Here is a 13,192-nt window from a genome sequence, read left to right on the forward strand (position 1 = left end):
AAAAAAATTTACGAAATCGGTTTAGGACCACGCCCACTTTATATATAAGATTTTTAAAAAGGTCGTGGACGAATAAAATAAGCTATATCTTTGCGAAAATGAGCTTAATATCAATGTTATTTTACAACAAAAATAAGAAAATATTAAAAAAATTTAAAACGGTCGTGGCACTGCCCTTGTTTCGACTAAGCAGCTTTCTTGTTTCGGGAGCCATAACTCGAAGAAAGATTAATAACATATCGCGATAAAATTGGGAATATATACTCTTTTTATAGCAGGAAATGTTTCTAGTGAGAATGGACGGGATCGGTTAAGGACCACGCACGTTGTAGACTTGAATAGTAAGTTATAACTTAGCAAATAATAGTTTTGAATCAATGGTATTTCAGTTACCAAGTTTTATTGTAAGAGGAAATGGGGAGACGTTTTTCTGTCAAGCATTAAACAATATTTCAAGAGCCTCAAAAAAAAAATAATAATAAATAAATCCCTCGTAACAAAATTCGATACTCACGTTAGGTTACAACAAGTAATATTTCTAGTGTATTATTTACTAAATAATTACGTTTTTGTGTTTTCCAAAAGGTTGTATATATAACAAGTAAAGGTGCCTAAGTTCTGGTGTAACCGAACATTATATACTCAGCGTGAGCTTCAATTGCACATTTCATTTCAGATAAATTACTTTTCTACATAACACGTGGCACCGCCCATTTAAAAAAAAAAATTTCTCACCATTTTCTCTTACAATAAAACTTGATAAGTGAAATACCATTGATTCAAAACTATTTTTTGCTAAGTTATAGCTTATTATTCTAGTCAACGACCCTTTTAAATTTGTTTTATATCTAAGTTGCCGTGGTCTTTAACCGATCTCGCCCATTTTTCCTAGAAATATTTCATGCTATAGGAAAAATTCGTGTACCCAATTTTATTACGATCCGTTAATTTTTCTCTGAGTTATGGCTCCCGAAACATAGAAGATTGCTTAGTCATAAAAGGGGCGGTGCCACGCCTTTTTTTAAATTTGAAGTTTTTCCTATTTATTTTTATAAATCCACTTGGGAAATGAAATAAATAAAAAATTAAATAAATGTAAGGCGCGATAACCTCCGAAGAGATCTAAGGCCGAGCTTGTCTTGGCGTCCGCCGTGGTGTGACGGTAGCGTGCTCCGCTTACCACACCGTATGCTCTGGGTTCACACCCCGGACAAAGCAACATCAAAATTTTAGATATAAGGTTTTTCAATTAGAAGAAGTTTTTTCTAAGCGGGGTCTCCCCTCGGCAGTGTTTGGCAAGCGCTCAGGGTGTATTTCTGCCATAAAAAGCTCTCAGTGAAAACTCATCTGCTTTGCAGATGTCGTTCGGAGTCGGCATAAAACATGTAGGTCTCGTCCGGCCAATTTGTAGGGAAAATCAAGAGGAGCACGACGCAAATTGGAAGAGAAGCTCGGCCTTAGGAAATGAAATACCATTGATATAAAGCTCTTTATTGCAAAGATATAGCTTATTTTATTCGTTCAAGACCCTTTTAAAAATCTTTTATATAAAAGTGGGCGTGGTCCTTAACCGATTTCATTAATTTTTCTTCAAAGCATTACTTATAGTAAAGGCAACCTCTCTGCCGAATTTTGTTACGATAGGTTTAACGATTTTTGATTTATGATTAATTGTATTTGTAAAATTGATTTTATCACAAGTGGGCGGTGCCTCGCCCATTCTAAAAAATTGTTTCATACTTTTGTCAAGAGTCTTAATATCAGTCCACACGTCAAATTTCAAAATTATATGTGTATTATTTACTAAATAATCAGGTTTTTGTGTTTTCCAAAATGTTATATATATAAGAAGTAGGCGTGGTTATCATCCGATTTCGCTCATTTTTAATACCATCTATTCTGGGTCCAGGTAAGCTCGTGTACTATATTTGGTGAAGATATCTCAATATTTACTCAAGTTATCGTGTTAACAGGTGGACGGACGGACGGACATGCCTCAATCAAATTTTTTTCGACATATCTTTTATATATATAGATATCATTTGTCTCCAAAGCTCTCAGCTGAGTATGTAATGTTCGATTACATACGAACTTAGCCCTCTTATTTGATTTCATTTAATTAAATTTTTATTTTTTAATTTATTTTATATTGTTTTATTTTGATTTTTTATTTTGTTTTATTATGTCATATTTTTTTTGTTTTACTTCTTTTATTTTATTTTATTTTATTTTATTTTTCGTATTATTTTATTTGATTTATTTTTTAAATTTTATTTTATTCTCTGTTTTCATTTTAATCTAACTTAAAAAAAGTAACAAATTTCATTTTGATAAAATTTAGTAACCTTGAATGTTGCAATTAATTATATTATTTGAGCTGAAGGGCCGCGGTTAATGAATACAACTTCCTTTTGGTTTGTTTTATATTCATAAATTTTAATTTTGGTCGATATTTCGACTCCAATCTGAAGTCATCATCATCGATGGGTCGATCATACATGTCCATATGTCCCTGATGATGACTTCAGATTGAAGTAGAAATATCGACCAAAATTAAAATTTATGAATATAAAACAAACCAAAAGGAAGTTTTATTCATTAACCGCGGCCTTTCAGTTCAACTAATCTAATTAAGTGTAGCAAATTTCAGCTTAAACCTGAATACCTAACCACAGGATTTGTTTTTGTAAATACTTTTTATCAGTAATAAACACGACGTATTTGCTAATGTTTTCCATTATGCATCTGGCTCTTTGTTTCAAACAAAGCCGCAGTCTTGTATATAATTTGTGTGTGCTTTGGTCCAAAACTTCAAGAAGCACAAATCTTAATATAACTTTTCACAGTGCAATATGCAAGCGTAATATCCTATATAGTAATAAGTGCTCCAACCATCGTTATGAGTGTTTTTTTCAATAATAGTACAGTATGTGACTCTAACTGATTTGAAATTGAAAAAGTGGATAGTTTCAAATACCTAGGAGTCACAATTGACTGTAATATAAACTGGAATGAACAAATCGCAACTATAAGAAAATTCTTACTTTCATCCAATCATATACTTTACCGTCGCAGAAAATACGTTTCAAACCATACATTGAAAACAGTTTATATGGTATATTTCATTCAAAATAAGAATATGGAATAATGATATATATTGGAACGATTTTCCGTCATCCTTTATTAAATGTGGTTTTGAGACAAACAAGTTTTGGCGTTGTGCCATCATCAGTGTCGAACGAAAATCGACACTGATTATGGCACAACGCCGAAACCGGTTTGTCCCAAAACCAAATCTGACAAGGGATGACGGAAAATCGTCCCAATATACATCATTTATCCACCCTGTCGGAACTTCAACAAAACAAGATAAGTCAATATTGAATAAGTTGCTGGCGTGATGCTCACTCCAATAAAATCAATTAATTAACTGAAAAATTTTTAATTGTCCACGTTGAACTCACTCCTTTGACTTATTTAGAAGGTAAAATATATTCCCAGTTCGGCATTTGTTCTATTAAAAAGTTTAAAATTTTGTTTACATGAGACGTAGCTATTTGCAAAATCCAACATGCACACATGTTTCTTTGCCAATTTTTCGAACAATATTGTTTAGAAATTCCTACACTGTCTTATCCTGAAAACTTTTTAATTCCATTCCAGAAAATATACGAGATATTAGATCCAGATCTGTGTTTTTCAAAAAAATAAAAATTTGGCTTCTTGAATTTGATATCAACCAGGTAGAAATTTTGATGCACTACGTAAAATATGTCTGCTGTATATATATAAATATGTCTGCTGTACCACATACATTGTCCTCACATAGCGCTACAATGTAATGACAACGTAAATCCGAACATTCTTCATACAGATCACCAAAACCCCACAAAGTGCCTGGATTTACATTCAATATATTCCCCCTATAGCATACTACTTACAAAGACTAAGCTTACTGTTACTATTACGCTTTCGCTATTTACACCTTACTCTTACATTAAGGATTCTTCCGTAGAGTGAGAAAAGATGTTTGCACATCAAAAATCTGTAAACTTGCGACCAGATTGCGATACTCGCTATTTTATGTTTTTGGGATTAGAAATATTCTTATGCGCATATTTTAAAACATTTTCGAAACGGTTTCAAGGATTGACTGGGTCTATATACAACTTTTCCCGTTTAAGATACTATGCGTCACAAAGCGCGGGTGAACTAATCGATATCTGTGAAACAATCTACCGTACGATATTTGCTTTACACACAAACTCTTATACTCAACTGGGTTATTGTGTGTTGATATAACAACGCCTCAAAGCGTTATTGGTCAACTCAATGATGAATTTTCGGTTTATAATAAAAAATATCGTATGGCAACCATGCTCAGGTCCTCACATTACAACAAAATTGCATACTATGAACGAACACCTGTTTCATTCGAAAATATTGGTGGCTTCAACCACTGGCTACCAATTTTTTTGGCACACGCACTTAAATTGGCGTTAAGTGAATTTCGTGTACACATACACACCTATATATATATCTATTTATGTAGTATCGCATTCCAATAACAAAGTCACCACATTCTGCATTCTGAAGGATCAATTTTATTTCTGAATTTTTTGCATTAGTTTTTTATTCATTTTTATGGCCATCGATTGGGTAATAAACTTTTCTGTTGATGTTGGCCCCTGACTGCTGGTGCAGCATTGTGCAGTGATAAAACAACAAAAATACAACTGTGGCCTGCAGCTGCACACATAAGAAAAAAAACTGGAAACACAATTAAAAATGAAATAGCCGTACATGTGATTAAAGTTCAATTAACTGCCGCATTGCTATGCGCGAGCACAACAACAAAAATGCAAAATATGGCATTGCATAGTTCAAAAAAATTTGATAAAAATAATACCGTTAAAACTAGAGTTGAGCCGGATAGGGATTAACCAAAATAATCGAATCACCGATGAGCGATAAAAAGTTATGGCCAAATTTGGGTGTCCGAGCTTGGAGTAGACCTGTTATATGTCACCACGATATGACGAGCAACGCAGTACCTATATAGCCCAAATAACAGCGCTTAAAATTGCTGTATAAATGAGATTCAAGGAACTTATGAATAGTTCCAATCTTGTTATGTAGGGATTTGCTCACAGAACGGTGATGGCTAAAAAAAGAGCAAGATATCAGATAAATCTACCAATGCTAATGAGAGGAATCGTCGAAACTCTTTTCCCGACGCAATCTTACTTGAACTATCAAAGCGAGGTCTTAATGGTATGGAAATCCTACGAATAACAGAGCAGGAAGTATTGGATGCAACACATATAATTGCAGAAAATAAGTCCCGAGGAACTGTTGGAATGCCAAATATAGCCGTTAAATCTGCGATAAGTTCTACAATATCAGTATTCTATCTCTTCAACGCCACTAAACAAGAAGACGTCCTCCTCCGCTCATGGACAGCAGCAGAAACATGAAAGCACAATTTATAGGAAATATTCTAAAACTGATTGTGATCCAACAAGAAAACTAAAATGACCTCTTCGCAGCCATATCATCAAAATCAAGTTTACCAGCATAAAGCCTAAGGCGGAAAAGTAAAGAGTTCTTCAATTCAGCCTCTAATAAAAAGAATATCAAAATAGGTTCAGGTTCAGGTTGGTTCATATTTAATCATTCCAGAGATGGTCGGACTTAGGACTACCAAAATCGATAACACTACCCAAAACTTTCGGCGAATATCCTTATCGCTACAACAACAACATCAGCCAAATACTTTTCTGTATCCTGAGCAAATAACACAACACCAAATTGATCGCGTTCCCACTGGCTCACTGCTATACCCCTTAGGCCTGCCGATGTAATCCAGCAGTAGTTAAAAGTTGCTCACATATCAAGTACTGCTGCCGCGCACTTTATAAAGTTCCACAGATCACAAAAAAAGTGTACGATGTAAACTAAAAGTCAGGCTGCGTACGAATATATCATCTAGTGGCGTATCGGTAAGGTATCTAGACATGTGGAGCATACAAATTCACCTAGTATGTGAAAAATCTACATCCTCTATTATGTAAATCTCATTTTAACAAAGTTATTTTGTCAGGTAGAAACTTTTGTGGGCTTTGCCAAATTCACAACAGCTTAACCAGCGCTGAATAAGTCTGTTTAATATCGCATATAAAGGAAGGGAATGCGAATGGAAAGAAAAGGTAAAAGCAGGAGAGAAGGAAAGACAAGAAGTGAAAACCGAAGTCGGAAACAAAAATTGATGGCGTGTTATAAATTTCTTATCGAAGTGTCAACAGTTATTTATCGAGTAGACGGTCTGTCATTGACGAGATATAGGCGTAATATACTTTTCTTGGGGATGAGTGATCGTTTCTTGATTTTTCACCGAACTGTTAGAAGCATGCATAACCAGTCATCGATGGGCTTTTGATTTTTTAACGGCTTGATATGAAAAAGTTATCGATTCATTATGGAAAAATATTCGAGTTCACAGCGAAAAGTTATCGAAATCTTATTATGAACTTTCTCATTTCTCGTCGATATTATTGATTTGTTATCGAAGTGTGTCCAATTTAATATAAGCGTATTTTTAAATAGTTACCGGCTTATTTTCGAGAGGCTAACGATTTTTAATGTAGTTATAATTAAATAATTATCGATTATTTATTGAACACTTATCGATTTGTCTTCAAAAGTTATTGATTTGCTGTACATAATTTATAATTTTCGAGAGGCTATCAATTTTTAATAGAGTTATAATTAAAGAATTATCGATTAATTATTGAAAAATTATCGATTTCTATTCAAAAGTTTTTGATTTGCTATCTTAAATTTGTTATATAAAAGCGGCTTGTTATCGAAAAGCTCTTGCTTTTGTTGTCAAAAAATTAACGATGTGTTCTCCGCTAGTTAGAAGTTGCTCAAAATATATAAAAAATAGTGGCAAGTACGAGGATAAAGATTCCCCAGCGGATTAGGGGGTCAGAATATACCCGCGGTAGGTATGACTGTCGTAAGAGGCGACTAAAATACCAGATTCAAGGGGCTGTGTAGGGCAACCCTTCAGGTTACCAGCGCAATATATAGCTTATCCAAACCCAATTGTCAACCTCACCTATCCGCGGCGAATCCTGCTTCTCTAACAGACGAGTTTTTGGCGACCCCAATCTCCTCATGAAACTTGGGATTGGGGAGGGACGGATGGCCTGAAGGTTTAATTTGGCCATATAAATCGTTCCCGAGATGGTCAGGCTAGCACTTTAATGGTGCTGTGTTACAGGAGTGTACCGGATCTGTATCCGGCAAAGGATCGTCACATCGATAACACTCCCCAAAGCCTTCGGGGAGTAATCTTATCGCTACAACAACAACAACAAAGAAGATAATGAAATCCTTTTGTAATTTATTTAATAATTTTGGGGAAAATTTAAACAACGTGACATAAGGACGGGCAAGGCGACAGCTGTTTCGATTATACCTTGTAAATCTCTTCAAAGCCTTTTCTCCCGGGAGTGGGAGTCGAACCCGCACTCCTACGATAGTCGAAATGGTTATAAACGCATTCAGCTACGTCATGCCTTGGTTGTTTTTTGTGATATTCAAATTTGTTGAAATTTTTCCAAAGGCTTCCACAACACAGGTTTTAAGCAAATATTTTCAGAATGAAACTTGTTTGCTATCTTCCGAAAACCCTGGATCACAAACTCCAATTTTTTTTCTGCACCAGAGACGCTCTTATGAAATTCCTATGTAAACTCACCCCCTAATTTCGAAAATCAAGGTTATTTTTAATTCTATGGTAACGTTTTTGAGATATTTACGAATACCGGTTTTTTCCAAAAAAAAAAAAAAAAAAAAAAAAAATTTGGTCCACTTAATCATATATGTATCTCAAGAACGAATTGGGCAATTCCAAACCGGGTTGAAATTTTTAAAAGGTAATAAAATTTGCTATAAACTGTGTATACACCACTTTTTGCTAGTCCCTGCGGATTCAAAGAAAACGAACAATTATTATGGATTTTTTCAATTTTTTTTGTAAAAATATAAAAAAATTGTACTTTGCGAGGAAGGATCTCGAAAACTTTTTATTTTTTTGCAGATTTGTTTTTTTTTTTCGCTAAGCTCTGTTCTATTACAAAAAAAAATAAAACAAACAAAATCGATGGACTAATACAAAAGTTATAAGCATTCAAGTAAATATATCCATTTAATACTTAAGTACCCTACTGGTACATATGTGTTAATTAGGGCGTTTCATTGACCTAACGTGCTCTGGCTCACGATCAAATCTCATTGGAACGATCTGGGTCAACTTAATCGAAAGTTGGTAGCACTAATATAAAACATATTTTTTGTTGAAAATAAGAAGAAACGTACACAAAAATTGCAGATAGAATGATTAACATTTAAGTAGTTCCGCACGTAAACAAACTATTTATTTTCCTTACATTTTCTTCAAGTTGTTTACCTTTTCCGTGTTTTTGCTTTTAAATATGGCGAAATCTCTTATGTATACATATATGTACACATATTTATTTCAGTGCTTCCATGGCTCAACTACATGGTTGGCTCATCCACTAGCTGATTTTATTATTTTCATTTCACTGGAGTAAAGATTGTCAGAAGGAGATAGCTAACTCAAAACGAAACCAACACATTGACAATATTTTCTTACTACACACAAAAGCTGCTAAGTTTTATGTTTTCATTTCATTATATTCGCCCAACACCAGCACGCTCGTTTTGACAATCTGAACAAAGGTACGCTGTTGCTGTAGAGTTGAGCCAACTATATCGTTGAGCCATGAGTGCTACCAACTCAAAAGTGGTTAGCTGTCAAAAAATCTACTACAAAAAACGAAACGAACAGAACTGCTATACGGATCATAAATTGAACCAGATAAATATCAGGATCACAACGTTGTTGTTGCATTTGCATGTTAAATTTCTATCCGTATCTGGTTCACGCGTCATTGGAACGTAACTAAAATTCACTAACTAACTGATGTACGAATACTAACATATACATATGTACCAGTAGCGTACTTAAGTATTAAATGGGAATATTTACTTGAATGCTTATAACTTTTGTATTAGTCCATCGATTTTGTTGAGTTACAGCTTATTTTTTTTGTAATAGAACAGAGCTTAGAGAGAAGAAAACAAAAAACAAATTTGCAAAAAAATAAAAAGTTTTCGAGATCTTTCCTCGCAAATTACAAATTTTTTGTATATTTTTACAAAAAAATGGAATAAATCCGTAATGATTGTTCGTTATCTTTGAATATGCAGGGTCTAGCAGAAAGTGTAGTATGCACAGTTTACTGCAAATTTTAGTACCTTATAAAAGCTTCAAACCCTTTTGGAATTACTCAATTCGTTCTTGAGATATATATGAGTAAGTGGACCCAATTTTTTTTTTTTTTGGAAAAAACCGTTATTCGTAAATATCTCAAAAACGTTACCATAGAATTAAAAATAACCTTGATTTAAGAAATCAAGGGGTGATTTTACATAGGAATTTCATAATGGTGTCTCTGGTACATTTTTGCTTAAACCAGTGTAATTTTAAAAGGATTCCCAGCCTCAATCCGAAACCTTTAAATTTACATATTAGCACCGGATACTTCGTAACACGCATACCTACCAAAGACCCGGCACAATCCTAGTCGGGTAAATGATATGCGTATATGCATCGGAATCATGCAGCCAAATTCAACGCAAATTTTTTAAACCGTTAGTAAATATATATATGCAGCTGGTTTCGATTCAAATTTTTTTGCTTTGTTGCTGATACAGATAAAAGATTACGGAAAATAATTGCGAAACACGCATTTCTGAGTGCTTATTAGCGCTTGGTAAATACTCTCGATATCATATCACTTTATTTTTTTACCAATAGGTTTTTTTTTGTTTTTACTTATAACCAGAACACTAAAAAAGAATTAGTGATGCACGCACGATTTTCGGAGGATTATGAATTATTTTCAAAAAATGAGGAATGTATCAATAAAGCAATCGATCTTCTTGAATTTTGCGCTGATATGGAGAAGGTGTCATAGGATACAGCAAATTAGTTTAAAAATAAAAACTAAAGGAGAACCGATGTTGACACGCTGATTTGTCTTCAGCATTTAAGAAGGTGATTGTTTGCAATTCCTCATTGCTAATCGTTTTTTAAATCGCAAGCCTCCTCAGCTTTACTCAAAAAAAGTCATCATGTGCAAAATTTTTAGTATTTGCTAAGCTGAGGAAAAACTTGTAAATAATCTTATCTCATCTTGTCCTACCTCTTTCTCATACTCATATAACTTTCTTACTTAATTGGCGCGTCACCGTTTAAACGGCAATGCCCATCGTCGTTTTTTTGCTTCTTCGCTGGCTTAACTGGTAGCCATCGGTCGCACCCACCAGGGGAAGTTAAATCATAGTCCACCTAGTACTTCCAGTGGAGTGGGGGCCGATGAAGGCGGCTTCTGCTTCCATATGCGGGTTGCGACAAAAATACTTTCCTAGCCGGAGCATCATCGTTCATTCGCATAACATGTCCTAGCCAGCGTTGCCGTTATATTTTTTAAATTCGCTGGACTATGTTCGTGTTTGCGTAAAGCCTCAATACTCGGCGTCGTCCTCATCTGATGTTGTCATGGTCCATGTTTTTGCACCATATAGCAGGAAGGATACGAAAGAGACATGTAGAGCATTATTTTTTTTTTTAAAAAGAGGAATTTAATTTTTAATTGTTTACGTAGTTTAAAGTAACAAGCGCACAACGGGGGGAAGAAATAAGACTCCCAAGCGGCGCAATATCTCTTATTCCAAAGAATATTTGAAGGAAGATTTGATACAGCCGTATGTTCGTGACCATACAGAAATACTCAGGAGCAAGGTTGGTACTCTGACTCAGCTGGGAAAGTCTCAATTTGGATACCAGGAAAACTACTCCGCAGGAAAAAATGGCACCAACGATAGCCGGATTCACGTGTGCTAAAATCAAAGGAATATAGCTATTTACATGCTATGCACCTCCGAGTATTACCAGCATGGAGTTTGAGAGCATAATTCTTGGGATAACTATAGGGTAAGCACTTACTTATAATAGGTGAACACTTCAATGCATTGTCAACAATATGGGTTAGTAGCCGAACTAACGATAGAGTTAGAGTTCTTCTCCAAATCCTTGCACTCCTGCGGCCAGAACTCCTAAAAGAATCAAGGAAATATCCACTCGACACTGGCAGTAGACGATTAAATATAGATCTCACGTTTAGTAGTAGCGAATTAGCGAGACACGCAAATTGATCTATCAGTAACGTCTACACAGCGACCACGAAGCTATCAGCAAGCTTAGAGCTTCCAACCAAATACAAAGGAGAAGGTGAAATTTTTAGCCATAAAAATTTGATAATGTATGGAATAATGCCACAATACGAAGTACACTTGCGGAAGACCTGTCGCGTCAAATATCTAAATGAAGTGGAATGGCGTCTGCCATGCTCAGAAGTAGCGCCAAAGTAATTTAGAATCCTCTTTACAGGTGGAACGACAAAACAGGGAAGCAGCGCAGAAACAGGAAAGTGCCGATATTGATCCTTGAGGATCGGCTTACACAACGGCGTTGAGTAAAATTAAGGGGAAGAAAACAGAGCAACCTGCAAAGACTGGTCCATCTGCTAAAACCTGGTAAGATGTGCGACTAGCCATATAAAGGCCAATTTATATGTTCGATTCGATAGGAAAAATTCTCGTGCGCATGGAAGTATAAAAGAATGGCTGATGAACATGGTGCTGAAGATGGATAGTAATAAGACAGAAATTGTTGAGGTAGTCCTAACCATAGGAGATAATTGAATAAACTCAAAGCACATTTTTGAAATATCTAGGAGTAAACATTGACTCAAAATTAACTTCTAAGGAGCACTTCAGGGAAATGCGCATGCGAAATAAACAAATCACGTTCAGGTTCCAATTGGTTGTAAGTTTCTCATTAGAACGTTACATTTTTGGGTTTATTAAATACCAGAGTTGTATATTTCATAAGCTTTGTATCGAATTGTTATTCGCCTGTGGTTGGTAAAATATCCATACTTCTATAAATACCACTTAATAAAAAATTACTTAAAGTTTGAGTCAAAATTGAGTCAAACTGTTCCACCCATCACTACGGAATACCACTTATGTATAGTTCCTTATACTTTAACTTCGTTTTTGTATGTATATATAAAAGTATATCACATATTCTATATAACTTACCGTTAAAACAAGTATCTGCGATAATCATCCAAATTAGCGCAAATAGATTGAACCATTCATGAAATAATCTATGCCTTCTAGTCATTTTCGCTTAACTGTTGATTAATTTATTGCTCAAAATTTATTTATTGGATATCTGCAAAGAAAAAGCAAACGAGAGATTTGTGAATTCTTATGCAATATATGAACGAAGCTCATAAGTTTAAACAAATCTATACGGAAGTCAGTAACTAGTGATACAAATTTCTGATTCAGAACTAGACCTTAAGAACCAAAAAAGTACTAGCTCGATAGAAATTAGATTTTCTATATTTTAATATTGACAGTTTTGGGCTTTTTCATATCATACTGAACATATTGTGGCTAATGTTGACATCACTATACTGTTAGTAAATAATCACAACAACAACAAAAAGGCAAGCAGCCATACCTATGTACAACGAATAATATTTCACAAACATAACCGGCAACTCGAATTGAAGAGACATATCACAAACACACATTTAGTCATCAACCGAAAGTATTGCTCACTCGCACGCACGCATATAACTAAACAACCAAGCGGGAGATACACCTGTTCTAGAAAGTTAAACGTCTCCTTAGGAGAACGAGGCAACAGAGGGTATAAAAGCAGTGCAAGCTGAGAAATGAATAATCAGTTTGATTTAAACACGCGATTAGTTGTGAAGTGAAGTATAACTGTAATACTCTCAAAGATAAGATCATTTTGCAATACTGAATATTGGAGTTATTTATTCGAAAATTTAGAGATTCGAACGTTAGCAGAAGGTGCATAATTATCAGAAATCTCCATAATTCGTTACAATATATTTGATAAATATCTTTTCTACAAAAATTACTACAAGCTTTCGGGACCTTTGACTATACCTTCACTTTATGCCTTTTCTTCTCGTAACCCTTTAATATT

The 13,192-nt window shown here is 34.6% G+C and overlaps 1 protein-coding gene across 1 annotated transcript in view; it reads right to left on the bottom strand.

The window, feature by feature from the left end:
- Positions 1-12,400, bottom strand: part of beat-VI (beaten path VI) — an 89,900-nt gene extending 77,500 nt beyond the window's left edge. The window contains exon 1 of the mRNA XM_067773540.1: positions 12,265-12,400. Coding sequence (XP_067629641.1) covers positions 12,265-12,349 — 85 coding nt within the window. The 5' untranslated portion in view covers positions 12,350-12,400. The remainder of the gene's footprint in view (positions 1-12,264) is intronic.
- Positions 12,401-13,192: the final 792 nt, after the last annotated feature.

This window comes from Eurosta solidaginis, chromosome 1 (genome assembly GCF_040869045.1).
Source record: "Eurosta solidaginis isolate ZX-2024a chromosome 1, ASM4086904v1, whole genome shotgun sequence".
Taxonomy (NCBI): domain Eukaryota; kingdom Metazoa; phylum Arthropoda; class Insecta; order Diptera; family Tephritidae; genus Eurosta; species Eurosta solidaginis.